The sequence below is a fragment of the Caretta caretta genome, chromosome 28 (assembly GCF_965140235.1).
Source record: "Caretta caretta isolate rCarCar2 chromosome 28, rCarCar1.hap1, whole genome shotgun sequence".
NCBI lineage: Eukaryota > Metazoa > Chordata > Testudines > Cheloniidae > Caretta > Caretta caretta.
The window spans coordinates 2,718,031-2,745,603 of record NC_134233.1 but is presented as its reverse complement, the minus strand read 5'-3'; the positions used below and the strand labels follow the sequence as shown (position 1 = coordinate 2,745,603).

Genomic DNA, 27,573 nt, shown 5'->3' with positions numbered 1-27,573 from the left:
TTCTGCCCCATCAGCCCTTTTCTCCATGGTAACACGTGGCCCACGGCACTGGGCCCAGCGCCGCTCTCAATCGTGAAGATTCATTGGTAGAGTTTGGCCAAAGCATCTTCCGGGAAATTTTTGATTTGACGCCACCAAGAATCACCTCTCACCACGTCTCAGCCCAGATCGGCCAAGGGACTCATTGCCCAGCTCCTGGGCTTTGGAGCGTCGACGAAGAAACTCGCCGTCCCGTTCGGAACAAAAAGCAATGAGGCCCTTTCTGTATCTCTGTGAGTTAATTTAATCTTTTTTACATTTACAAAATAAGATTTTTTTTTCCTTTGTCGCCTTACAGTACAGTATAATCCAGGAGGACCCAGACTTCCGCTTGTTTCATTCAGTGTGTTGGCGAGATGCTGGGATAGGAGTGGGGGGGGGGGGGGGGGTTCTACAAGGGGAGGGGGAAAGGGACAAGATTCCTCAAAAGGAAATGAACAGAAGTCCCGATCGCACAGTGAGTGTGGAATTCAGCACCATGAAAAGAGGCAAAAGACTGAACAAAAACCCCCGTCTCACGATGCCGGGGACGGGCTGAGCCTTAACATTAAACCCCCCCCCCAAAAAATTCCGGCGAGAAACAGACAAATACACATGATTTAAAAAAAAAAGAGATTTAAAAAAAACAACCCCCGAACACTCAAATCAACCCCCCAATAGCAACCAATAAATAGAGAAATCATTACAAAAATGATGTATAAATAAAAGAAAAAATACACAACGACAACAAGAGGACAATTTACAAATTGCAAAACTCTGAGACCTGGAGGTAAAAAAAAAAAAAAAAGAAAAGAAAAGAAAAAGCACCCGACATGTTTCTCGTTTGAAAACAAGTGAGAAGTGGAGAGGCAAAACCTGGCCGGCGGGGGAGTTAAGGCAGATATCTGTCCTGCCGTCCTGGCTCAGTTTCTGTGGATGACCTGAGAGAAGTGTAAAACACGGCCGCGATTGTGCGAAACGCTTAACCCAGGGGAAGGCAGCTCCCGGGGGCAGGGTTCCCGCGAAGCCCTGAGCACGGGGCTGGAATCCGAGCAGGGTTCCTCGCTCCCCCTTTGCACCATCGTTCGCACAATCAGGGACCCAAGCCGGCGGGAATTGGCTCCTTCACATGAGTTCAGAAGAAAAAAAAAAACCAAGCCAGGAATACATCGAATCAAAAGACCCCCAAAGCAAAGCAGCCAGGATTTAAGAAAGCAAAGAGTGAGAATCAAACCACGCACGCTCACACAAACCGCCCGCCCCGCGCCAATATATATATAAACCAATGTACAATCTCCCACTGCCACAAACGCACAAAGAGGAAACAAAGGGAAATTCCTGCGTAAAAAACCCGTATTTTTTGTTGTTGGTTGGTTTTTTTTTTGTTTTGTTTTGTTTTTTTTTTTTGCTTAATTTGCTGACAAGAAAAATGTAAAAAGACGACAAAAAGAAAAAACAACCCAACCCCCTTTCCCCGCTGCCGGGGTCTCCCCCCCCGCCCCACCCCCCGCCCCGCTTCTGCAAACCGAACGAGTTAATGCTCCGTCGACGAAGAGAGATTGTGGCGGAGTTCCAGAGTCCATGTTCTCCTGCGTGTGGCCGATCTCCTGTCCCCGGTCGAAGGCCGGCGTGTGTCTGTCAGGGAACCGCCCGGAGGGCTCCGCCGGCCCCTCTGAGCCGCCCAGCGTCCACGTTTTTCCTTTTCCCGTCTCGTGGGCGGGGGTGTGTGTGTGTGGTTTTTATTATTTTCCAAAATAAAATTAAAAAAAAAAATATTTCTTTTAAAAAGTTTCCCCGTCTCCCCCCCAAGGTCATTGTCAAGAATAAATTAAAAAGTTCATTTGTGTGAGTTTCTGTATTCACAGGCTGCTTGCGGATTGGCTCTTGGTATCACGCAGAAGATTGGCTGCTTCTGGGGCTCCCCCCCCCCTCGTTTCAACAGCAAAGCTGATTGGGCCGGAGCGGTTCCGGAGTAAACAAGAGCTTGTCTGCTATTGGCCACTGGGACGGGCAGTGCCAAGATGTCCCCTCCTTCCCCCAGCGGGGCAGGGGGGCACAGGGGAAGGGGGAGCTGATTCCTGTCTCTGCCCAGGAAGTAACTGGGCGAGGTCTGGCTCATCTGGAGCTGGGGGATCCAGCCTGCGGGTGGGAAGGAAAGAAAGGGTAAATGGGACCCAGGAGTCCTGTGCATGGCAGCAGGGCACTCCCTCCCCCCAATACCTTCCCTTTACGTTTACTCCTGGGGGAATTCTGCACCACTGCGCACGCGCAGAATTCATGTGTCACGCTCAATTCCTCCCTGCCCCACCCAACCACAGAAAATACATGTCTGCCAGAAAGGTGCTGCAGTTACTCCTTTTGCCCACCAGCGGTCGCTGTGTCACCAGAACAGAGAGCAGCGGCTCCCAGGCAGGAGCATCCCCAGCTGCGGATAGGGAAGACAAAGAGGCTGCCTTCTGCACAGCGCCCTGCCCCTGGGCCAGGTCAGGAGACAGGTGACATGGAGGAATGGACAACATGGGGCACTGGGGTCACAGACGGGGGTTCAGAAGGGCTAATGGGGGGATGGACTGGGGCAGGAACTGAATGGGCGTAAGGGTGCGGAGACACATGGGCACAGGGGGAGGCAAGTGGAAGGATACATAGGGATGGAGGGAGGGGGATCGCTAAGCGGGGGCACAGGGACACATGGGGATGGGGGAGGGGTATCTGAGTGGGGATGCAAGTACACATGGAGACAGGGAAGGGGGTGCAGAGTCACTTGGGGATGGGGGAGGGATGCAGGGACACACCTGAATTGTTTCTGTTGTCTATCATTCAGATGTACTCGCTGACAAGTATTTTGAAATAAATGACTAAAATAATTGAAACCGGCGTGATTAGATTCTGTGATTTTCACAAATAAAATATGCAGAAGTTTAAAATATTGACCGCAGAATTTTTAATTTTTTGGTGCAGAATTCCCCCCGGGAGCACACGTTCCAGTGAGTCACCAGGGAAAAAGGGACCTCAAGTGGGAGAATGTGCTCCCTACAGGACAGTGCCCCCTAGCGCTGCCCTGCCTGCCAGAGGAGAGAGCCCCCTGCTGAGCCCCCCGCCCCGCTCCCTGCCCCACAGCGCCCCCAGGCCCTCACCAGGGTGAAGCTGTCATAGATCTGCATCAGCTCCTCCGTCTTGTACTGTTCCAGCACCACCACGCCGTGCAGGGCGGTGCTGCGCTGGCGGGCGCAGTCCTCGCAGTGCACCAGGTACGAGTTCTTGCTGCCGTTCTCGCTCGTCACAAACAGGATATTGAACACCTCCACCTGCAGGGGCGGGACGTATGATGTGAGCTCCCCCTGCTGGCTACACCACGCCTGCCAGAGAGGAGGATGGCACGGCACCAGGCCACAGCCCTAAAGGAAACTGGGGGCAGGGTAGAGCAAGAAATGGAACCCAGGTGTCCTGGCTCCCAGCCCCCTGCTGTAACGCACCAGTCCCCACGCCCCTCCCAGAGAACCCAGAAGTCCTGACTCCCAGCCCCCCCACGTCTTTTACCGTGTTAACGAACGTACTACAGCCAGTCCACAAACCCGCTCCTTCCAGTGCGCAGCCCCCCACCTCCCTGACCCCATCAGAGGCCGTGGGGCCCAGGCTGGGTGGCCTGGATCATGGCGGCGATCGGGGCACCAACGAGAGAAGCAGCCGGCGCGGCGTCGGGGGGGAAGGTTTATTTGCACACTTTGCAAAGGCATGTTCACAGCCACCACGGTTACAGATACGGGCCCTCTCTGAGCCAGGAGCGGAATCCAGGAGTCCTGGCTCCCAGCCCCCACTGCTCTGACCCACCACCCCCACGCCCCTCCCAGAGCCAGGGAGAGAACCCAGGAGTCCTGGCTCCCGCCCTGGTGCTTTAAGAGGCACATGAGGCCCTGCGGCCGCACAGTGCCAGATGGTTCGCACACTAGTCCGTGCTCTGCCAGGGTCAGGTCTCTGGAGCCAGGGACTCTCCCTCGCTGCCGAGCCCTGGCTGCCCCAAATGTCGTCCCCTCCGGAGGGTCCCCTGGGATCCCTGGCAGGGCGAGCCACGTCACATAAGCTGGGCTGCGCTTAAGAGCCGGCCGGCCGCTTCTTCCCGCTGATCCGGCGGTACACGCAATCTGCCCTTGGTGCGTGTTAGGTTGCCCTGAGACTGGCTCTGCGGCCGGCCCTGCCTGCTGACAGCTTTCTCCGATCCCATCCAGGGCTCTGGCATCCCCCTCTCTGGACACCAAGCACCTGGTCCTCCTCCTGCTCTCTCAGTTCATCCCTCTTCACCAGTCGCCAATTCATTTGCACCACGTTTCTCCCAGTCGCTCATAGAATCACAGAATATGAGGGTTGGAAGGGACCTCAGGAGGTAACTAGTCCAACCCCCTGCTCAAAGCAGGACCAACCCCAACTAAATCATCCCGGCCAGGGCTTTGTCAAGCCTGACCTTAAAAACTTCTAAGGAAGGAGCTTCCACCACCTCCCTAGGTAACGCATTCCAGTATTTCACCACCCTCCTAGTGAAAAAGTTTTTCCTAATATCCAATCTAAACCTCCCCCCTGCAACATGAGACCATTACTCCTTGTTCTGTCATCTGCTACCACTGAGAACAGTCTAGAGCCATCCTCTTTGGAACCCCCTTTCAGGTAGTTGAAAGCAGCTATCAAATCCCCCCTCATTCTTCTCTTCTGCAGACTAAACAATCCCAGCTCCCTCAGCCTCTCCTCATAAGTCATGTGTTCTAGACCCCTAATCATTTTTGTTGCCCGTCGCTGGACTCTCTCCAATTTATCCACATCCTTCCTGTAGTGTGGGGCCCAAAACTGGACACAGTACTCCAGATGAGGCCTCACCAATGTCGAACAGAGGGGAACGATCACGTCCCTCGATCTGCTGGCAGTGCCCCTACGTATACATCCCAAAACGCCATTGGCCTTCTTGGCAACAAGGGCACACTGTTAACTCATCTCCAGCTTCTCGTCCACTGTCACCCCTAGGTCCTTCTCTGCAGAACTGCTGCCGAGCCATTCGGTCCCTAGTCTGTAGCGGTGCATGGGATTCTTCCATCCTAAGTGCAGGACTCTGCACTTGTCCTTGTTGAACCTCATCAGATTTCTTTTGGCCCAATCCTCTAATTTGTCTAGGGCCCTCTGTATCCTATCCCTGCCCTCCAGCGTATCTACCTCTCCTCCCAGTTTAGAGTCATCTGCAAACTTGCTGAGGGTGCAATCCACATCATCCTCCAGACCATTTATGAAGATATTGAACGAAACCGGCCCCAGGACCGTCCCTTGGGGCACTCCACTTGACACCGGCTGCCAACTAGACATGGAGCCATTGATCACTACCCATTGAGCCCGACAATCTAGCCAACTTTCTACCCACCTTGTAGTGCATTCATCCAGCCCATACTTCTTTAACTTGCTGACAAGAATACTGTGGGAGACCGTGTCAAAAGCTTTGCTAAAGTCAAGGAACAACACGTCCACCGCTTTCCCCTCATCCACAGAGCCAGTTATCTCATCATAGAAGGCGATTAGATTCGTCAGGCATGACTTGCCCTTGGTGAATCCATGCTGACTGTTCCTGATCACTTTCCTCTCCTCTAAGTGCTTCAGAATTGATTCCTTGAGGACTTGCTCCATGATTTTTCCGGGGACTGAGGTGAGGCTGACTGGCCTGTAGTTCCCAGGATCCTCCTTCTTCCCTTTTTTAAAGATGGGCACTACATTAGCCTTTCTCCAGTCGTCCGGGACTTCCCCCGATTGCCGTGAGTTTTCAAAGATAATGGCCAATGGCTCTGCAATCACATCCCCAACTCCTTTAGCACTCTCGGATGCAGCGCATCCGGCTGCATGGACTTGTGCTCATCCAGCTTTTCTAAATAGTCCCGAACCACTTCCTTCTCCACAGAGGGCTGGTCACCTCCTCCCCATGCTGTGCTGCCCAGTGCAGCAGTCTGGGAGCTGAGCTTGTTCGTGAAGACAGAGGCAAAAAAAGCATTGAGTACATTAGCTTTTTCCACATCCTCTGTCGTTAGCTTGCCTCCCTCATTCAGTAAGGGGCCCACACTTTCCTTGACTTTCTTCTTGTTGCTAACATACCTGTAGAAACCCTTCTGGTTACTCTTAACATCTCTTGCTAGCTGCAACTCCAGGTGTGATTTGGCCTTCCTGATTTCATTCCTGCAGGCCCGAGCAATATTTTTATACTCTTCCCTAGTCATTTGTCCAATCTTCCCCTTCTTGTAAGCTTCTTTTTTGTGTTCAAGATCAGCAAGGATTTCACTGTTAACCCAAGCTGGTCGCCTGCCATATTTACTATTCTTTTTACACATTGGGATGGTTTGTTCCTGTAACCTCAATAAGGATTCTTTAAAATACAGCCAGCTCTCCTGGACTCCTTTCCCCCTCATGTTATTCTCCCAGGGGATCCTGCCCATCAGTTCCCTGAGGGAGTCAAAGTCTGCTTTTCTGAAGTCCAGGGTCTGTATTCTGCTGCTCTCCTTTCTTCCCTGTGTCAGGATCCTGAACTCAACCATCTCATGGTCACTGCCTCCCAGGTTCCCATCCACTTTTGCTTCCCCTACTAATTCTTCCCGGTTTGTGAGCAGCAGGTCAAGAAAAGCTCTGCCCCTAGTTGGTTCCTCCAGCACTTGCACCAGGAAATTGTCCCCTACCCTTTCCAAAAACTTCTTGGATTGTCTGTGCATCTATTTCTGCCATGTTTAGCCAAGTCGCGAATCCACCTGCGAGGCTTTGCCCTGAGTGGCTAATCCACCGGCAGCCCATTTCGCCAAGTTGCTAAACCGTTTATGCCATGTCTGACCGGGTCGCTAATCGGTCTGCATAGCATTTCACCGAGTCTCCATTTAAACCTCGTTCAGCCGGGTCACCAATCTGTCGCTAAGCTGCCTGCGCCCGGTATCCGAGTCACCGTCACTTTACGCCACGCTGAACAGATTCGCCGGGTGTAGGCACTTGGCCAATCCATGCTGGTCATAGAATCATAGAATATAAGGGTTGGAAGGGACCCCAGAAGGTCATCTAGTCCAACCCCCTGCTCAAAGCAGGACCAATTCCCAGTTAAATCATCCTGTTTGGTCCTGTTTAGCTGAAGGACGAATCCATTTTCAGCCCATTTAGCCGTGTTGCTAATCCACCTACGTTAATCAAGTCGCTAACCACTCTGCCCTCCATTCCGATGAGGCGCAGATCCCTCTGCATCCCGTTTGTGCCGTTTGGCTGAGTTGTTTATCCATATTTAGAGTGATGGCTAATTCTTTCACACCATATCCAGCCAAATCTCTGCTCCATTTTCTCCTCCTTACGATGAGTCAGTAATTCATTTTCTTCCCATTTACACAGATTCATAGATATTAAGGTCAGAAGGGATCGTTATGATCGTCTAGTCTGACCTCCTGCACAATGCAGGCCACAGAATCTCACCCACCCACTCCTGCGATAAACCCCTCACCTATGTCTGAGCTACTGAAGTCCTCAAACCATGGTTTAAAGACTTCAAGGAGCAGAGAATCCTCCAGCAAGTGACCCGTGCTCCATGCTACAGAGGAAGGCGAAAAACCTCCAGGGCCTCTTCCAATCTGCCCTGGAGGAAAATTCCTTCCCAACCCCAAATATGGCGATCAGCTGAACCCTGAGCATGTGGGCAAGATTCACCAGCCAGACACCCAGGAAAGAATTCTCTGTAGTAACTCAGATCCCACCCCATCTAACATCCCATCACAGGCCATTGGGCCTATTTACCATGAATATGTAAAGATCAATTAATTGCCAAAATCATGTTATCCCATCATACCATCTCCTCCATAAACTTATCGAGTCTAATCTTGAAGCCAGATAGGTCTTTTGCCCCCACTGCTCCCCTTGAAAGGCTGTTCCAGAACTTCACTAGAAACCTTCATCTAATTTCAAGTCTAAACTTCCCGATAGCCAGTATATATCCATTTGTTCTTGTGTCCACATTGGTACTGAGCTTAAATAATTCCTCTCCCTCTCCAGTATTTATCCCTCTGATATATTTATAGAGAGCAATCATATCTCCTCTCATCCCTCTTTTAGTTAGGCTAAACAAGCCAAGCTCCTTGAGTCTCCTTTCATAAGACAGGTTTTCCATTTCTCGGATCATCCTCGTAGCCCTTTTCTGTACCTGTTCCAGTTTGAATTCATCCTTCTTAAACATGGGAGACCAGAACTACACACAGTATTCCAGGTCCTGCTCACTAATCTGTTTCCACCGATTTTAGCCGAGTAGCTAATCCGGTTTTGCCCCATTTCTCCGAGTCCCTCTCTTCATGTTCATCCTCTGCATTTCGTTGAGTCGTTCGTCGGTTTGCGCCGTGTTTTGTCGTTGCTCCGTTTTCTCCACATCCGTCTGAGCCGTTCCTCCATCTTCTCCCACGCTTACGATCCGTCTCTTCCTTTTTCAAAGTTTCCGGCCACCTTTCCAATAATCGCGAGCTGCCCTTTTCTCTCTCTTTTAAACAAACCGCGTTTCATACTCACTGTTTCTGGCTTTTAGCCCATTATGGACCCGTCTCTTAGTGCGGACGAGGCTGATGCCGCAAAGGAATCCCAAACTGGATGTGGGACAGGAGGCATTTTACAGAGTAAAGCAAATCTCATGCACAGGGTTCGAACTGGGACGCGGTATTCCCTGCTGCCCACAGAGGTGTCTTTCCTTAACCATGGGTTTTATTAACCATACACCCTGTCACAACGGAATCCAAGCGGGGAGACTGTGAAGCAAAGAAGGGTGGTTCGGTTGGGTCTCGGCTGCAGCCACCTCCGAGGGGAGGCGCAGCCAGAGGGCAACTCTGCCCAACTGCTCAGGGACGGCGGATCCCACCTCCGACTGAAGCGGCAGGTTGAAGATTTGGAAGCAGGTGCGGGTTGGGCCGGGTCACCAGCCCTCGAGGCTGAGGGGTGTGGCTGTCTCAGCCAAAGGACGGGAAATCTGGCAACACAGCGACCTCTAGTGCCCTGCGGGAGCTAGAGTAGCTGGCTGGTACCTAGCGGCTGCAGCGGGACCCCCACTCGCAGTCCCGGCACTCACGTCACACTCGTTGCAATAGTAGGCCGGCTCGTCCTTCACCCGGCCCTGGTAGGCGATCTTCTTCCCCGAACGCACCAAGGTCTCCCGCAGCACCTGGCAGTGCTTGATGGACTGCATGAGGCAATACCTGGCAGGGAGAGAAGACGGGGAGCGAGTGAATGGGACGGAGAGGGAGCGAGACGTGGGCAAGCGCTCAGAGTGGGGGAGCTGCCCTAAGTGTCACCGACGCTGCCCGAGTCTGCCGAGAGCCTGAGCCCATTGCTCGGAGAAGGGGGGGAGCTGCGCCATGCATCTCAATGGGGTGGTAACTCCCACTCCCATTGCTAGGGGGACCCCGCCAAGCCCACCAGCCAGGCTCACAGGGCAGGAGGTAGGGCTGGGGTGGGGAGGAGTCACAGGGGCGCCGCTCACTTGATCATCTTGTAGAGGTCGGGGTCGCTGATCTTGACCGTCCGGGCGACGTTCCACGAGACGTGGATCATGGGCACGATGGACTTCACGTTCTTCACCTCGTTCCACTCGTAGCGCTCCAGGGCCAGCTGGTATTGATAGGCTGCAGGAGGGGGAGAGGGTGAGGCAGCAGCCAGCAAAACCCCACCCCAGACACAGCCGCAGCCCTAGAGGGGACAGGCCCCGTGCCCCATTCCCTGCCCCCCATAACCCACCAGTGCCCTCCCGAGGCTGCAGTACACATTTCTGCCACTTGGTGGAGCCAAATCCAAGAGAGATGAACATAAGACATAAGTTCGGCCAGACTAGGTCAGACCAAAGGTCCATCTAGCCCAGTGTCCTGTCTGCCAACCGCGGCCACTACCAGGTGATCCATCCCCTGTTGCCCATTCCCAGCTTCTGGCAAGCAGACGCTAGGGACACTATCCCTGCCCATCCTGGCTAATAGCCATTGATGGACCTGTCCTCCATGAATGTATCTAGTTCTTTTTTGAGCCCTGTTCTAGTCTTGACCTTCACAACATCCTCTGGCGAGGAGTTCCCCAGATCAACTTTGCATTGTGTGAAGAAATACTTCCTTTTGTGTGTTTTAAACCTGCTGCCTGTTAATTTCATTGGGGGACCCCTAGTTCTTGTGTTATGAGAAGGAGTAAACAACACTTTGTTATTCACTTTCTCCACACCAGTCATGATTTTATAGACCTCAATCATATCTCCCCTTAGCTGTCTCTTTTCCAAACTGAAATGTCCCAGTCTTATTAAACTCTCCTTATACAGAAGCCGTTCCATACCCCGAATCATTTTTGTTGCCCTTTTCTGAATCTTTTCCAGTTCCAATAGATCTTTCTTGAGGTGGGGCGACCACATCTGCACGCAGTGTTCAAAGTGTGGGCATCCCATGGATTTATATAGAGGCAACAGGATATTTTCTGTCTTATTATCTATCCCTTTCCTAATGATTCCCAACGTTCGGTTGGTTTCTTTGACTGCCGCTGCACATTGAGTGGATGTTTTCAGAGAACTATCCACCGTGACTCCAAGATCTCTTTCTTGAGTGGGAATAGCCAATTTAGACCCCGTCATTTTATCTGTATAGCTGGGATTATGTTTTCCCATGTGCATTACTTTGCATTTATCAACATTAAACTTCATCTGCCATTTTGTTGCCCAGTCACCCAGTTTTGAGAGATCCCTTTGTAGCTCTTCGCAGTCTGCCTGGGACTTAACTATCTTGAGTAATTTTGTAGCATCTGCAAATATTGTCACCTCACTGTGGCCACCTTTTCCCAGATCATTTATGAATATGTTGAATAGGACCAGTCCCAGAACAGACCCCTGGGGGACACACTACTTACCTCTCTCCGCTCTGAAAACCGACCATTTATATTACCCTTTGTTTTGTATCTTTTTATCAGTTACCGATCCATGAGAGGACCTTCCCTCTGATCCCACGACAGCTTACTTTGCGTAAGGGCCTTTGGTGAGGAACCTTGTCAAAGGTTTTCTGATAATCTAAGCACACTATATCCACTGGATCCCCTTGGTCCACATGCTTGTTGATCCCCTCAAAGAATTCTAGCAGATTGGTGAGGCGTGATTTCCCTTTACTAAAACCATGTTGACTCTTCCTCAACAAATTATGTTCATCTGTGTCTGACAATTTTATTCTTTTACTAGAGTTTCAACCAGTTGGCCCGGTACTGATGTCAGGCTTACCAGCCTGTAATTGCCGGGATCACCTCTGGAGCCCTTTTTAAAAATTGGGGTCACATTAGCTACCCTCCAGTCATTTGGTCCAGAAGCTGATTTAAATGACAGGTCATAGACTACAATTAGTTTTTCTGCAATTTCACATTTGAGTCCTTCAGAACTCTTGGCTGAAAACCATCTGGTCCTGGTGACTTGTTTACTGTTTAATTTATCAATTTGTTCCAAAACCTCCTCTAATGACACCTCAATCTGGGACAGTTCCTCAGATCTGTCACCTAAAAAGAATGGCTCAGGGTTGGGACTCTCTCTCACATCCTCAGTTGTGAAGACAGATCCAAAGAATTCATTTAGTTTCTCCGCAATGGCCTTATCGTCCTGGAGTGCTCCTTTAGCACCTCGATCGTTCAGTGGCCCCACGGGTTGTTTAGCAGGCTTCCTGCTTCTGATGTACTTCAAAAAATTTTTACTATTACTTTTTGAGGCTTTGTCTAGCTGTTCTTCAAATTCTTTTTTGGCCTTCCTAATTATATTTGTACACTTCACTTGCCAGAGTTTATGCTCCTTTCTGTTTTCCTCACTAGGATTTCACTTCCACTTTTTAAAGGATGCCTTTTTTCCTCTCACTGCTTCTTTATGTGGTTGTTTAGCCACGGTGGCTCTTTTTTGGTTCTTTTACTATATTTTTTAAATTTGGGGTGTATGTTGAAGTTGAGCCTCTATGATGGGGTCTTTAAAAAGTGTCCATGCAGCTTGCAGGGATTTCACTTTTGGCACCGTACCCTTTAATTTCTGTTTCACTAACCTCCTCGTTTTGTGTCGTCCCCCTTTCTGAAATTAAATGCTACAGTGTTGGGCCTCTACGGTGTTTTTCCTGCCACAGGGATATTAAATTTAATTATATTATGGTCACTATTACCAAGCGGTCCAGCTATATTCACCTCTTGCACCAGATCCTGTGCTCCACTTAGGACTAAATCAAGAATTGTCTCTCCTCTGGTGGGTTCCAGGACCAGCTGCTCCAAGAAGCAGTCATTTAAGGTGTCAAGAAACTTTATCTCTGCATCCCGTCCTGAGGTGACAGGTACCCTGTCAATATGGAGATAACTGAAATCCCCCATTATTATTATTGAGTTTTTTATTTTAATAGCCTCTCTAATCTCTCTGAGCATTTCAATCACTCACACCATCCTGGCCAGGTGGTCGGTGACATGTCCCTACCGCTATATTCTCATTACTCGAGCACGGAATTACTATCCAGAGCGATTCTATGGTACAGTTTGGTCCACTTAAGATTTTTACTTCATTGGATTCTACGCTTTCTTTCACCTCTATTGCCATTCCGCCACCCGCACGACCTGTTCTGTCCTTCCGATAGATTTGGTTCCCTGGTATTACTGTGTCCCATTGATTATCCTCATTCCACCAGGCTTCTGTGAGATCAACCTCCTCATTGAACACGAGGCACTCTCCTTCACCCATCTTGTTATTTAGCCTCCTAGCATTGGCTTTAAAAACGTGTCTCCTTTCAGCTGTCTGCCGTTACACGATGGAATGGAACGGACGCTTTTTTCTTTGACTGTTTCCGATCAGACCCAGCCTGTATTTGATCGTTTCCCATCCTCTCGTCCTAGATCCTCCCCTAAGGGACGTCTCTGCACCTGTCAGATGGTTTGAGGCAGGGAGCTCTTGACAGGGGTTCCTGCCCAAGCTCCAGATTCCCTGCCCCACTGTCCCTCAGTGTGAACCCCAGCCCCCTCTGCTACCCTCCTCCTGGGCTGCCCAGCCCCCTAGCCACTGATGTCCCGCCCTCCGAGGCCCCCGGCCCCTCTGCCCGCACCTGTGAGGGGCCCGACATTCCAGGCGATGTTGTTGCACCAGCCTGTGGCCTGCACCCAGTGCACGGTGCCTGCATTGATCCACACCAGGTCCCCGGGGCGCTGGATGAATCGGTAAACGGGGATATTCGACTTGTACAGGTCCTCCAGGATGGGCCACCAGGAGCCCGTCAGGTAGTCCACGCCGTGCCTGCCGGGGGGGGGGGGTAAGGGGGGGAGGTGAGACTCAGAAGGGGAGGGGTCACCTATACAGCCCCACGGCTCCGCCCCCACAGCTGTAGCCCTGCCCCCATAGCCCCAGCACCCAGCGCAGAAGGTGCTGTTGGTCTCCCAGTAAGGCCCCGCCCCCATGGCCATGGCCCCGCCCCTGTGGCTCGGACCCTGCCCTCAAGGCCCTGGCCCCACCCCGACCTGTCACAGAAGGCGCTGATGGTCTCCCAGTAATGCTCGTGCACCGCGAACCACTCGCAGTCGCCTGGCCCGATGTTGATGTTCACGGAGCAGAAGTTGTTGTTCTCCTGGTGGCCTACGGGGGGGAGCAACGCGCAATGTGAGGCAAGAGGGGGCGGATGGGGAGAGTTAAGGAGACGGAGAGGGGCCTCAAGGAGATGGAAGGGGAGAGTTAAGGGGATGGAGGGGGTGTTAAGGAGATGGAGGGGGAAAGTTAAGAGGACAGAAGGGGAGAGTTAAGGGGATGGAGGGGGGCATTAACTTGTCAGCAATTTAAAGAAGTACGGGCTGGATGAATGCACTATAAGGTGGGTAGAAAGTTGGCTAGACTGTCGGGCTCAACGGGTAGTGATCAATGGCTCCATGTCTAGTTGGCAGCCGGTGTCAAGTGGAGTGCCCCAGGGGTCGGTCCTGGGGACGGTTTTGTTCAGTATCTTCATAAATGATCTGGAGGATGGTGTGGATTGCACTCTCAGCAAATTTGCGGATGATACTAAACTGGGAGGAGTGGTAGATACGCTGCAGGGCAGGGATAGGATACAGAGGGACCTAGACAAATTGAACGATTGGGCCAAAAGAAATCTGATGAGGTTCAATAAGGATAAGTGCAGGGTCCTGCACTTAGGATGGAAGAACCCAATGCACCGCTACAGACTAGGGACCGAATGGCTCGGCAGCAGTTCTGCGGAAAAGGACCTAGGGGTGACAGTGGACGAGAAGCTGGATATGAGTCAGCAGTGTGCCCTTGTTGCCAAGAAGGCCAATGGCATTTTGGGATGTATAAGTAGGGGCACAGCGAGCAGATCGAGGGACGTGATCATCCCCCTCTATTTGACATTGGTGAGGCCTCATCTGGAGTACTGTGTCCAGTTTTGGGCCCCACACTACAAGAAGGATGTGGAAAAATTGGAAAAAGTCCAGCGAAGGGCAACAAAAATGATTAGGGGTCTGGAACACATGAGTTATGAGGAGAGGCTGAGGGAGCTGGGATTGTTTAGTCTGCAGAAGAGAAGAATGAGGGGGGATTTGATAGCTGCTTTCAACTACCTGAAAGGGGGTTCCAAAGAGGATGGTTCTAGACTATTCTCAGTGGTAGAAGAGGACAGGACAAGGAGTAATGGTCTCAAGTTGCAGTGGGGGAGGTTTAGGTTGGATATTAGGAAAAACTTTTTCACTAGGAGGGTGGTGAAACACTGGAATGCGTTACCTAGGGAGGTGGTGGAAGCTCCTTCCTTAGAAGTTTTTAAGGTCAGGCTTGACAAAGCCCTGGCTGGGATGATTTAGTTGGGGTTGGTCCTGCTTTGAGCAGGCGGTTGGACTAGATACCTCCTGAGGTCCCTTCCAACCCTGATATTCTATGATTCTATGATTAAGGGGACGGAAGGGGAGAGTTAAGAGGATGGAGGGGGGAGTTAAGGGGATGGAGCGGTGACGGACCCCACCCCCACCTCCAGGACACTCCGACACGGCCCGGCCTCCGCCCCCTGCCCCCTGCTCACCCGGCGTCCGGCTGCCTGGCACTTTCATGTACAGCTGCACCGTGTTCATGCCCAGGATGGTATGACCCACATGGCTCAGCATGTTGCCCGTCGAGGTGACCCGCATGAAGGCTGGTAGCTTCAGCAGCTCCTGCAGCTGTGGCTTCCACCTGGCGGCGAGTCGGGGGGGGGAGCGTCAGACAGCGTCCTCATCCCCCGCACTGAGTTCCCTCTCCCCATGGTTCCCCCCCTACCTGGCCTAGTCCTCCTCTCTTCCTCAGGGGCCACCCGTCAGAGGGGGGTGCTGCAAACCCACCCACCCCGTGTCCCCAAAGGAGCCGGACAGGCGTGTGGGGGGGTCAGATCTTCCCCCTCCCTCCCCGCCCGGTTTGCCCCATGCCCCCCACCCCGCCCCCTCACCGCTTGGCGTCGGACAGGTCGATGTTGGTCCCGAATTTGATGATCTGGTGAGATTTCTGGTCTGCGTTGCTGCTGGGGAGAGAGAGGGTTTATGAGAGTGCGGGGTCCCCCAGCTCTCCCCTACCTCTCTTCCTCTGCTCAGGGATTGCCCCCCGAAGCCCCGTGTCCCTCCCACAACGAGCGTGGAGCGATCCCCACACAGAATGAGGTCACAACTGGCCCCAAATAATGGATCGTGTCCCCGCCGCCCCCAGCTTCCCTGGAGCGCCCCAAAACTGGGGGTGAGGCCCCCACAGCTGCAATCCCCTCAAACGCCTGGCAAATGTTGGGTCACATCTCCCCACAGCCTCCCCCAAGCACAGGACCGCAGCCCCCCTTAAATATTGGAGTACTGTCATGGATGGTTATAAACTGTTCAGGAAGGACAGGCAGGGCAGAAAAGGTGGGGGAGTAGCACTGTATGTAAGGGAGCAGTATGACTGCTCAGAGCTCCGGTACGAAACTGCAGAAAAACCTGAGTGTCTCTGGATTAAGTTTAGAAGTGTGTGCAACAAGAGTGATGTAGTGGTGGGAGTCTGCTATAGACCACCGGACCAGGGGGATGAGGTAGATGAGGCTTTCTTCCGGCAGCTCACGGAAGCTACTAGATCTCATGCCCTGATTCTTATGGGTGACTTTAATTTTCCTGATATCTGCTGGGAGAGCAATACAGCGGTGCATAGACAATCCAGGAAGTTTTTGGAAAGCGTAGGGGACAATTTCCTGGCGCACGTGCTAGAGGAGCCAACTGGGGGGGCGCTTTTCTTGACCTGCTGCTCACAAACCGGGTAGAATTAGTGGGGGAAGCAAAAGTGGATGGGAATCTGGGAGGCAGTGACCATGAGTTGGTTGAGTTCAGGATCCTGACGCAGGGAAGAAAGGTAAGCAGCAGGATACGGACCCTGGACTTCAGGAAAGCAGACTTCAACTCCCTCAGGGAACGGATGGCCAGGATCCCCTGGGGGACTAACTTGAAGGGGAAAGGAGTCCAGGAGAGCTGGCTGTATTTCAAGGAATCCCTGTTGAGGTTGCAGGGACAAACCATCCCAATGAGTCGAAAGAATAGTAAAAATGGCAGGCGACCAGCTTGGCTTAATGGTGAAATCCTAGCGGATCTTAAACATAAAAAAGAGGCTTACAAGAAGTGGAAGGTTGGACATATGACCAGGGAAGAGTATAAAAATATTGCTCAGGCATGTAGGAATGATATCAGGAGGGCCAAATCGCACCTGGAGCTGCAGCTAGAGAGGATGTCAAGAGTAACAAGAAGGGTTTCTTCAGGTATGTTGGCAACAAGAAGAAAGCCAAGGAAAGTGTGGGCCCCTTACCGAATGAGGGAGGCAACCTAGTGACAGAGGATGTGGAAAAAGCTAATGTACTCAATGCTTTTTTTGCCTCTGTTTTCACTAACAAGGTCAGCTCCCAGACTGCTGCGCTGGGCATCACAAAATGGGGAAGAGATGGCAGCCCTCTGTGGAGATAGAGGTGGTTAGGGACTATTTAGAAAAGCTGGACGTGCACAAGTCCATGGGGCCGGACGAGTTGCATCCGAGAGTGCTGAAGGAATTGGCGGCTGTGATTGCAGAGCCATTGGCCATTATCTTTGAAAACTCGTGGCGAACCGGGGAAGTCCCGGATGACTGGAAAAAGGCTAATGTAGTGCCAATCTTTAAAAAAGGGAAGAAGGAGGATCCTGGGAACTACAGGCCAGTCAGCCTCACCTCAGTCCCTGGAAAAATCATGGAGCAGGTCCTCAAAGAATCAATCCTGAAGCACTTGCATGAGAGGAAAGTGATCAGGAACAGCCAGCATGGATTCACCAAGGGAAGGTCATGCCTGACTAATCTAATCACCTTTTATGATGAGATTACTGGTTCTGTGGATGAAGGGAAAGCAGTGGATGTATTGTTTCTTGACTTTAGCAAAGCTTTTGACACGGTCTCCCACAGTATTCTTGTCAGCAAGTTAAGGAAGTATGGGCTGGATGAATGCACTATAAGGTGGGTAGAAAGCTGGCTAGATTGTCGGGCTCAACGGGTAGTGATCAATGGCTCCATGTCTAGTTGGCAGCCGGTGTCAGGTGGAGTGCCCCAAGGGTCGGTTCTGGGGCCGGTTTTGTTCAATATCTTCATAAATGATCTGGAGGATGGTGTGGATTGCACTCTCAGCAAATTTGCGGATGATACTAAACTGGGAGGAGAGGTACATACGCTGGAGGGGAGGGATAGGATACAGAAGGACCTAGACAAATTGGAGGATTGGGCCAAAAGAAATCTGATGAGGTTCAATAAGGATAAGTGCTGGGTCCTGCACCTAGGACGGAAGAATCCCAGGCACCGCTACAGACTAGGGACCGAATGGCTCGGCAGCAGTTCTGCGGAAAAGGACCTAGGGGTGACAGTGGACGAGAAGCTGGATATGAGTCAGCAGTGTGCCCTTGTTGCCAAGAAGGCCAATGGCATTTTGGGATGTATAAGTAGGGGCATAGCGAGCAGATCGAGGGACGTGATCGTTCCCCTCTATTCGACATTGGTGAGGCCTCATCTGGAGTACTGTGTCCAGTTTTGGGCCCCACACTACAAGAAGGATGTGGATAAATTGGAGAGAGTCCAGCGAAGGGCAACAAAAATGATTAGGGGTCTGGAACACATGAGTTATGAGGAGAGGCTGAGGGAGCTGGGATTGTTTAGTCTGCAGAAGAGAAGAATGAGGGGGGATTTGATAGCTGCTTTCAACTACCTGAAAGGGGGTTCCACAGAGGATGGCTCTAGACTGTTCTCAATGGTAGCAGATGACAGAACGAGGAGTAATGGTCTCAAGTTGCAGTGGGGGAGGTTTAGGTTGGATATTAGGAAAAACTTTTTCACTAAGAGGGTGGTGAAACACTGGAATGCGTTACCTAGGGAGGTGGTAGAATCTCCTTCCTTAGAGGTTTTTAAGGTCAGGCTTGACAAAGCCCTGGCTGGGATGATTTAACTGGGAATTGGTTCTCCTTCGAGCAGGGGGTTGGACTAGATGACCTTCAGGGGTCCCTTCCAACCCTGATATTCTATGATTCTATGATTGGGGGTCACAGCACCCCCACCCTGACAATACTGGGGTCATAACCCCCGCAATATTGGGGTTGCAGTCCCCCGCAGTCCCCCCAACACTGGCCCACCTCCCGGCCAGATGATAAAGGAGCAGGCAGGGAAGGGTGTGCAGGGGGGCACCCCAATTCCCTCCCCCCCCGCATGCTTCCATCGTACCTGGGGGGCGTCTCCGTGGTGCTGTCTGGTTCGTCCGCATCCTCCTCATCGCTTTCTTTCTCCTCCTGCCCCAGAGAGAGTGCGTCAAACCGGGGTTCCCCCACGCAGCCCCCCCGTTGGCACAAACTGAACCCCCCCCACGCAGCCCCTGTCAGCACAAACTGGGGCCCCCTCCCCTGCAGCCCCCCGCTGGCACAAACCGGACCCCCCCCGCAGCCCCCTGTCTGCACAGACCGGACCCCTCCTCCCCCCGCAACCCCGCTTCAGCAGAAACCGGACCCCCCTGCAGCCCCCATCTGCACAAACCGGACCCCCCCTCCCCACGCAGACCACAGTCAGCACAAACCAGGCCCCTCCCCATGCAGACCCCCATCAGCACAAACAGGGGCTCTGCCATGGGCACCCCCCTGGAGATGGGGCTTCACCCAGACCTGCCGAGTGCCCCCGGAGGGCTACGGCCCCCCAGATGCGTCCCTGGAGGGATACGGCCCCCGCAGATGCATCCCTGGAGGGATACGGCCCCCCCCCTGGACGTGCCGAGCACCCCTGGAGGGATACGCCCCCCCCAACGCGTCCCCGCTCGGGGTCCGGGCCCCCCATACCCCGCACTGACCTGCAGCGACTCCTGGAAAGAGGAGGCCTGGTACTGGGCGTACTTGGCGATGGTGGTGTGCGAGCGGCTGCTTTCGCACGGCCACACCTGGCGGGTGCCCGACAGGTCCCAGTTCTCGTCCGACGGCTGCTGCACCTGGGTGCGGACCTCCACGGCGTGCTCCCCGCTGGCCTCCACCAGCGTCTTCGTGCTAAACAGGCCCAGGTCTGGGGGGGGGGACACGGCCGCGGGAGAGAGTCACGGGCCGGGCCCCGGCTCCCCAAAACCCCCCGCCCGCATCGGCCGCAGGAGAGAGTCACGGGCCGGGCCCTGGCTCCACAGAGCCCCCCGCCTGCATCGGCCGCGGGAGAGTCACGGGCCGGGCCCCCAGCCCCCCAGAGTCCCCATCCACATCGGTCGCGGGGCCCCGGCTCCCCAGAACCCCCCGCCCGCATCGGCCGCAGGAGAGAGTCACAGGCCGGGCCCTGGCTCCCCAGAGCCCCCCGCCTGCATCGGCCGCGGGAGAGTCACGGGCCGGGCCCCCAGCCCCCCAGAGCCCCCCGCCTGCATCGGCCGCGGGAGAGTCACGGGCCGGGCCCCCAGCCCCCCAGAGCCCCCCATCCACATCGGCCGCAGGAGAGAGTCACGGGCCGGGCCCCGGCCTCCCTGCACTCCCCTCCCCATAGCTCCCCCTGCACCCCCCGGCCAGGCACTCACTGAGGCGCAGGGAGCCGGCCAGCCCCCGGATGACCGTGATGGGGTTCTTGGGGTCGGTGCAGAACTGCAGCAGGACGGGCGAAAAGGCGTCGCGTTTGCTCTCCAGCTGCCGGGGGGAGAGAGAATGAGAACAGCAAACGTCTGGTATCCCCCCCACTCCCCCCAGGTTCCTCCGGTATCCTCCCCCGCCCCTCTCTCCGGGTCCCTCTGGTATCCCCATCCCTCCCAGTAACCCCATCCCCCCTGGCCCTGACCCCCGGACCCCTTCGGTATCCCCGTCTGCTCCCAGCCCCCTCTGGTATTCCCAGCCGCCCGGACCCCTCCGGTATCCCCGTCCCTGACGCCTGGGCCTCTCCAGTGTGCCTGCCCCCCGCTGTACCACCGTCTTCTCCCAGCCCCCTCCGGTATCCCCAGCCCCCAGGCCTCTCCGGTATCCCCTCCGTCCCCAGCCCAGACCCCCAAGCCGGTACCCCACCCCCCGAATCAGATCCCTGGGCTGCCCAGCCTGGGCGCACCCCCGGAGGCGTCACTCACGTAGATGCTGGGCGTGGGGGGGTTGACTTTGTCCCGCGGCAGCTTCTCCTCGCCGTTGATGAGGGGTTTGACGGACTGGGCGGCCGACAGATACGACTCCTTGAACTTCCCCTTCACCTTGGCGTGCCTGGGGGGACAACGGAGCCCATTGGGGGTGGGGCACGTCCTGGGGCTGGGGGTTTATGGGACCGGGGGCGTCCCAGGGGCTGGGGCGGGAGAGCTATGGGACAGAAGGCATCCCAGGGGCTGGGGTGCAGGGCTATGGGGCAGAGAGTGTCCCAGGGGCTGGGGTGGGGGAGTTATGGGGCAGGGGGCATCCCTGGGCCTGGAGTGGGTGGGCTATGGGGCAGAGAGCATCCCAGGGGCTGGGGCGGGGGGGGGTGGGGGTTATGGGGCAGGGGGCATCCCAGGAGCTGGGGTGGGTGGGCTATGGGGCAGAGAGTGTCCCAGGGGCTGGAGTGTGGGGTTATGGGGCAGTGGGAGCCCTGGGCCGGGGTCTGAGGATCACCGCAGTGAAGGGGGTGTAGTGAGCCCCACTGGCCACTAGGAGTCTCCCTTGCCCATCACTGAACCCCACTCTGTCCCAGGAGGTGTGGGTGGGGGGGAATTGGGTGCTCTGGCAGAGGGGAATTTGGGGTGACCAGGCAGGAAGATCAGGGATGCCAGCAGGGAATACTGGGGGGCCGCACAGGCGGGGGGCCGGTGGGCGGATATGGGGGCGCTGGTGGGGGGATGGGGGGCTGCATGGGCGGGGGGGAGACGGGGGGGCTGGTGAGCGGATATGGGGGCGCTGGCGGGGTGATGGAGGGGGCTGCACGGGCGGGGGGGAGCCGGGGGGCCCGTGGGTGGATACGGGGGTGCTGGCGGGGCGACGGGGAGGGCCGCACGGGCGGGGGGAGCCGGGGGGCGGATACGGGGGTGCTGTCGGGAGGATGGGGGGGGCCGCAGAGGCGGGGGGGAGCCAGGGGCGGATACGGGGGCGCTGGTGGGGCGATGGGGGACCGCACGGGCGGGGGGAGCCGGGGGGGGCTGGCGGAGCTGTGGCAGGGGTGGGGGGCACTCACTTGCTGGCCCGCACCACCTCGGCGGCGCTGTGGCTGATGGTGACCTCGGCCAGCGGGAGGCGCCGCTCCTCCACCTCGGAGGCGATGAAGGTCTCCTTGTCCCCGCTCTCCACCTTGATGAGCCGGATCTTGAGCTCCTTGGGGGGCCCCTCGGTGAAGGAGCGCAGCTTGAGCAGGTCGGCCGGGCACACGCCGGCGGGGCCGGGGCCCTCCTCCCTCCGGGCGGGCGGGCGGCGCTCGGGCTGGGGGGCGGCCGGCGGGGGCGGCTTCCCGGCTTTGCCGGCCTCGCCCTGGGCGCCGTTCTCCCGCGCCTGGCAGTCGGTGCGCTGGGGGTCCAGGTTGCCCAGCACCTGCCGGTTCTTCTCCTTGGGGGCTTTGCCCTCCCGCCGGTGGCGCCGCCCGTCCTTGCCCGCCCGCCGGTGCCGGCGGTGCTCCTTCTCCGGCCGGCGGGGCGGCGTGGCCGGCGGGGTGGGCGGCCGGGGGGCCGGGCTGGGCTCCCGCCCCGCCCGTTCCACCAGCGTCTCGCAGGCCCGGCTGATCTCTTCCAGCACCTCCGACTCCGTCTTGGGGGGCCGGGGCTCTGGTGAGGCCCCCGCCGGCTCCTCGCCCCGGCCTGCCCCAGCCCAGGCCTGGCTTGAGGTAGAAAACGGCGAGGAAGGAGCCGGCGGCGGTGCCGGGGGGGCGGGGGGCTTCTTCGCCCCGGCGGGGGGCTTGGCCCGGTAGGCGTGTTTCTGCCCCTCCAGCACGCTGGCCAGCGACCGCAGCAAACTGGCCGTGCTGGGCGGTGGGCACTTCCCGGCCTCCTCCCGCTTGCCGAAGGGGTACAGCCGGGGCGGCTCCGGCTTGGGGTACTCGAACGGGGGGGCCGGCGGCGGCTTTGGTCTGGCCAGGGGGGGCGGGCCGGGCAGGAGCGGGGTGGGCGGGGGCGGGAAGCTGGGGGGGGCCCCGGCCTCCCGCTCCTCCTCCTCCCGCCGGATCGACTCGTCCAGCATCTTCATGATGTTGGCCAACCCGTCGGGCAGGATCTTGGAGAATTCGGGGGGCTCCTCGAACTGGTCCTCCAGGGGGGGCCCGGGGAAGTCGAAGAGGCGCCGGGCCGTCCCGGTGGGGGTTTCCGGGGGGGGGCCTGGCTCTGGAGGCAGTGTCTTTGGGTAGGAGGCCCTGGGCGGTGGGGGCGGAGGGCTCGGCTGGGGCCTGAAGTTTCCTGAGGTATTTGGGGGGCTGGGGGAGGCCTTGGGGACCCCCTCCCCGCCCTCCGGTGGCCGGGCTTCGCGGGGGGGCGTCTCCAGCCAGAACTCGGGGAGGCCGGGGGGCTCCTGCTTGGCAAAGGCGCAGCGGTAGGTGGGAGGGGGGCGGGGAGGGGGTGGGAGGTGGCGGGGGGCTGGGCTCACCCTCCCCTCGGGGTGCCCCGGCCCCCCTACTCCCCTGGCTGCTGGTGGTGGAATCCTGGAAGCCCCCCCGGGTCCCGGCCGAGTCGCAGGGACCCAGCTGGGGCTCCCCCCCCGCACCCGAACAGGATCTCGTCCAGGGGGTCCCCGCCGGCCGCGCCCTCCCCCTGGTCCCGGACGCCTGGGCCCTTCAGCCAGGGCAGGGGCGGGGGAGGGCCCGGCTCGGGGGGCCCCCGGCTGGCGGAGGAGGGGGGCGGGGGAGCGCAGGGCCGGCTGGAGGAGGGGTGGGGGGTGGGGCCGGGGGGCAGGCGCTCCACGCTCTCCGGGGCTGGGCTGGACGGTGCCGGTGCCGGGGTTTGGTAACGGTCAGGAGCCTGCAGGGGGGGGACAGAGAGACGGCAGCCAATCAGGGTGCAGCCTGGGCTGGGGCAAAGCAGCCCCCCCCCCCAGACACCAGGACCACCCTCCAGACCCCCCAAGATGCAGCAGCTCCCCCTGCCCCCCCAGACACCGGGACCCTAGCCAGAATCCCCCCCCACCCCAGGCCAGACCAGTCCCCTCTGCCCCAGCCCAGTCCCCCCACAGCATCCACTCACCAAGCTGGGGCCCGGCTCCCCCCGCGGGGTCTTGCTGGTGGGGGGGCCGGCCGGGGGGGGCCGCGGGGCGTAAGGCACGCAGGTGACGCTGGCTGGTGAGGTGCTGGGGTCCGGCCGCCCCCGGGGAACTCGGCTGGCTTTAAGGTCACTTCCAGTGGGGCGGGCCTGGCAGCCATGGCTCTCTCCGGAGGGGCGGGGGCCGGGGGGCAGGCGGTGGGGGGGCGGGTGCGAGCCGTAGGCGGGAGACGGGTACGGGAAGGGGTGGGCGACCGAATTCCTCGGCTCCTGTGGGAGGGAGAGAGACAGTTAGAGAGAGACGGGGCTGGCTCCGGACGGGGCACGGGGCCTGTCCCCCTCTGGGGGGCGCCGGCTCCCCTCCGGCCCCAGGGCAGGGACTGGCCGGCTCAGGGGGGCGGGAATGGGGGAGGGGACCAGGTGGCTGGGGGGGGGTGGGGGGAGGCACCAGCTGGCTTTGGGGGGAGGGCGGAGGGGGAGAGAACTGGCTGGCTCGGGGAGGGTGGGAGAGGGGGAGGGGACTGGCTGTCTGGGGGCGGGGAGGGGGCAAGGGACCAGGTGGAGGGGGGAAGGACCGGCTGGCTTGGGTGGGGAGGGTGGAGGGGGGGGGACTGGCTGGCTCGGGGAGGGGGGAGAGGACTGGCTCGCTAGGGGAGGGCGGGGGCGGGCGGGGGACCGGCTGGCCCGGGGCAGCCCCAGCAGAGACCCAGGGTTGAAGAGGGCAGTGAGTCCGAGGCCCCCCTCCCCCGGAGGCTGCCCCCTCTGGCTTAGGGGGCCCGGGAGGGCGAGCTGGCTGGGGGGAGGCCGCGGGGGGGGGGCCGCGGGGCGTTACCTGTCTCTCCGGCGCCACCACGTTCTTGCGCTCGGGCCCCCACGTGTCGCCGTGGAGGGGGTTCCACAGCCCGGCCTTGGGCAGCTGGTAGTGGGGGGCCCCCGGGGGGTGCTGTCCGGCCCCGTTCCCGCTCTGCTTGGGGGGGAAAGGGGGGGGTGAGCGGGGACGCGCTCTGCCCTGGGCAGCTCAGCGGAGACCCCCGCACCTCGGGGATCCCCCCACCCCCACCCCCCGGCCTGCCCCCCAGCTACCTGCTCGGGGCTGGTGCTCCTCCTCCTCTTCATGGGGCTGGGCAGCTCCTCGCTGTGCCCGGGGTGGGGCGGGCGGGGGGCGGGGGGGATGGGCTGCACCACGGGGGGCTCCATGGGGGGCGCCAGCCGCTTCAGCTGGGGGCTGCGCTTGGCTGAGAAATTCCGCTTCTGGGGTGGGGGCGGGAGAAGATATGGGGTGAGAATGACACCCTTGAACCAACCCCAGCTCCCCCCAACAGTCACCACCTCACCCCCCTCCCGCAGGGCCCCCCAGGGGTTCCTCTCCCACCAGCCCCCCCCCCAGGTCCCCCCGCCCCCAGGGGCTCCCCTCTCCCACCAGTCCCCCCCCCCCGCAGGACCCCCACCCCGGGGGCTCCCCTCCCCGCCAGTCCCCCCCCGCAGGTCCCCTCCCCAGGGGCACCCCCCCAGCTGCTCACCTCGAGGTGCAGGAGGTTCCACACCTGCTGCAGGGGGGGCAGGGCCTTGCTCCGGTGATGGGACGAGCCCGAGTGGAAATTCCACAGCTGAGCCTGGCGGGGGGGCGGGAGAGACGTGGGTCGGGGGGGGGGAGGGAGCCCGACAGACTCACCCCCACCCACAACCCCACCAGAACAAACGATATCCGGTACCCCCCCCATCCGTCCAATGGGCCGGTCCAGCCCAGAACCCCCCCCCCCCCATCTGTCCAACGGGCCCGCCCGGCCCAGAGCCCCCCTCCCCCGATCAGCCCAGCGGACCCACCCGGGTGCTGCCCAACTCCACACAGCAGGAAGTCACCCGACAAACCCTGCAAAGCCGCGCGGGGCCAGCTCCCCAAAGAAGCCAACAGTGTCACAGGACGGCATTTCCAGAGAAAATGACCCCCCCGACCTCCCCCCGACCCCCCCCAGGTCCTTCGCCAGCAGCTCCGGCGTGTTCATCAAATCCAGCCCGCGCTCTTCTGGTCGGTTAATTTCAGCCCAGCCCCCCTTGCTCGCCAGCTGGCTTTGGGGGTGGAAAAGGCAGAGCCCCGGAGCCGGGGCGCGCGCCTGACCTGAGCTCGGCACTGCAGGAGATTTCAAAACCAAAAAGATCCGCTAGCCGGACCCCTTCCCAATCCCCCCCCCAGCTTCCCGGGCGTGATTTCTGAAAGCCGCCGAGCCCAGGGGTCAGAGTAAAGGGGAGCCGAAATCAAGCGAGCTCCACTTCTGATCCCGGAGCGAGGGCTGCCTCCCTGGCGGCCCGGTGCCCCCCGCCCCATTGGGGCACCGGGCCCTGCCTCGTCCCACCCCCCCGCCGCCCATCCGTGGGGCGCCCCTCGCGGGCTGGCCTCCGCTTCCCCCTACGGAGGGGAGAGAAAGAGCCGACGGGCCGCTCGCCCCCCTCGCCCCCAAACGTCTTTCCCTCGCCGGCCGATTCCGGGGATCTCAGGCCCCCCCGGGGAACGCGGTGCCTTCCGAGGACAGGCGCCGCCGAGGCTGGGCGTGCGACGGAAGCACGGGTGAACGCGTCGGTGAACACGGAAGGGGATTTTCTCTCGCCGCCCTGGTGAAAGCGGCCGGGTTTCGCACGGCGTCCCCGGCCCGCTCCTTTTCTCACGCAGGCGCCCGAAATCTGGTGACAAAGTCGCGCCAGGGCGGCAGCCCAGAACCACCACGGCCGACCCCGGGCAATGGCCCCGCCCCCGCCCGCGCCCCGCGCGAGGGGCCCCCGGGGCTGGCCCCACCTGCTGCAGCCGCCCGATGCGGGCGCTGATCTCGCTGTAGTTGCCATAGTCGCGCTGGTAGCGGGCCGCGGTCTGGTAGCACCGCACGGCCTCCTCCCACTCCTGCTCCGACTCGTAGATCTGCCCCAGCTGCTCCCACAGCGGCGGCTGCACCGGGTCCCGCAGCAGGGCCTGGACGCAGCCGTGGATGGCCTCCAGCTTCCCATGCAGGGGCCGCGGGGCGGAGCTCCTGCCGGGGCGGCAGGGACCCTGTCAGGCGCGCGGGGGGCGGGGCAGGACACCTGGGTTCTCTCCCTGGCTCTGGGAGGGGAGCGGGGGCTGCTGGGAGCCAGGACGCCTGGGTTCTCTCCCCAGCTCTGGGAGGGGAGCGGGGTCTGGCAGTTAGAGCAGGAGGGGGCTGGGAGCCAGGACGCCTGGGTTCTCTCCCCAGCTCTGGGAGGGGAGTGGGGTCTAGCGGTTAGAGCAGGAGGGGGCTGGGAGCCAGGACGCCTGGGTTCTCTCCCCGGCTCTGGGAGGGGAGTGGGGGCTGGTGGTTAGAGCGGGGGCGGGCGGGGAGCCAGGACGCCTGGGTTCTCTCCCCGGCTCCGGGCGGGGCTTCCCCCGCCCTACGTCCGGAGATCCGGAGCAGCAACACTTACCCAGAGTTGAAATAGGGTTTGTTGGGGTGCCCGATGTTAGTGCCATGAGGTGACGGGAGATGTGGGGGCAGCTGGGACTGTCCGATGCTGGCAGAGCACCTGGGGGACACGGAAGGAGGAGACGGTGAGACAGAGCGAGGGGGAAGGCGGAGGTTTGGGGCCCGGGGCCTGCCCCCTCTCGGGGGCGCCGGCTCCCACCCGGCCCCAGGGCGGGGACTGGCCGGCCCAGGGGGGCGGGGAATGGGGCAGGGGCCTGTCCCCGCTAGGGGGCGCCAGTTCCAGCCACTTCAGTGCCACCCCCCATGCCATGAGTTTGCTGGGTCTCTGCCCCGCTGGTGGTCGGGGCGCCCCCCAGGGCGGGCGGGGTCCCGCGGACTCACCTGCTGCCCGGGAGCCATGGGCGGGGGTGGCAGGGGTTCCAGGCCCCGCTGCAGGTCAGGCTGCTGAGAGCGAAGGGATCCCGTCCGGGCCCGGCCCCCAAGCTGTTCCACGGTGCGATGCATCCAGC

The 27,573-nt window shown here is 58.7% G+C and overlaps 1 protein-coding gene across 1 annotated transcript; it reads right to left on the bottom strand.

Annotated features, from left to right (window-relative positions):
- Positions 1 to 259: 259 nt before the first annotated feature.
- KDM6B (lysine demethylase 6B) lies at positions 260 to 27,573 on the bottom strand. Its single transcript, XM_075123787.1, is given in 22 exon segments — positions 260 to 2,157; positions 3,153 to 3,323; positions 9,104 to 9,230; positions 9,515 to 9,656; positions 13,101 to 13,288; positions 13,510 to 13,624; positions 15,048 to 15,196; positions 15,447 to 15,518; positions 18,734 to 18,798; positions 19,347 to 19,552; positions 20,043 to 20,148; positions 20,577 to 20,703; positions 21,641 to 23,283; positions 23,286 to 23,402; positions 23,625 to 23,909; positions 24,472 to 24,606; positions 24,723 to 24,890; positions 25,160 to 25,252; positions 26,428 to 26,656; positions 27,066 to 27,164; positions 27,446 to 27,531; positions 27,533 to 27,573. Coding segments are annotated over 22 exon segments (4,383 nt in total). The 5' UTR covers positions 27,569 to 27,573; the 3' UTR covers positions 260 to 2,133.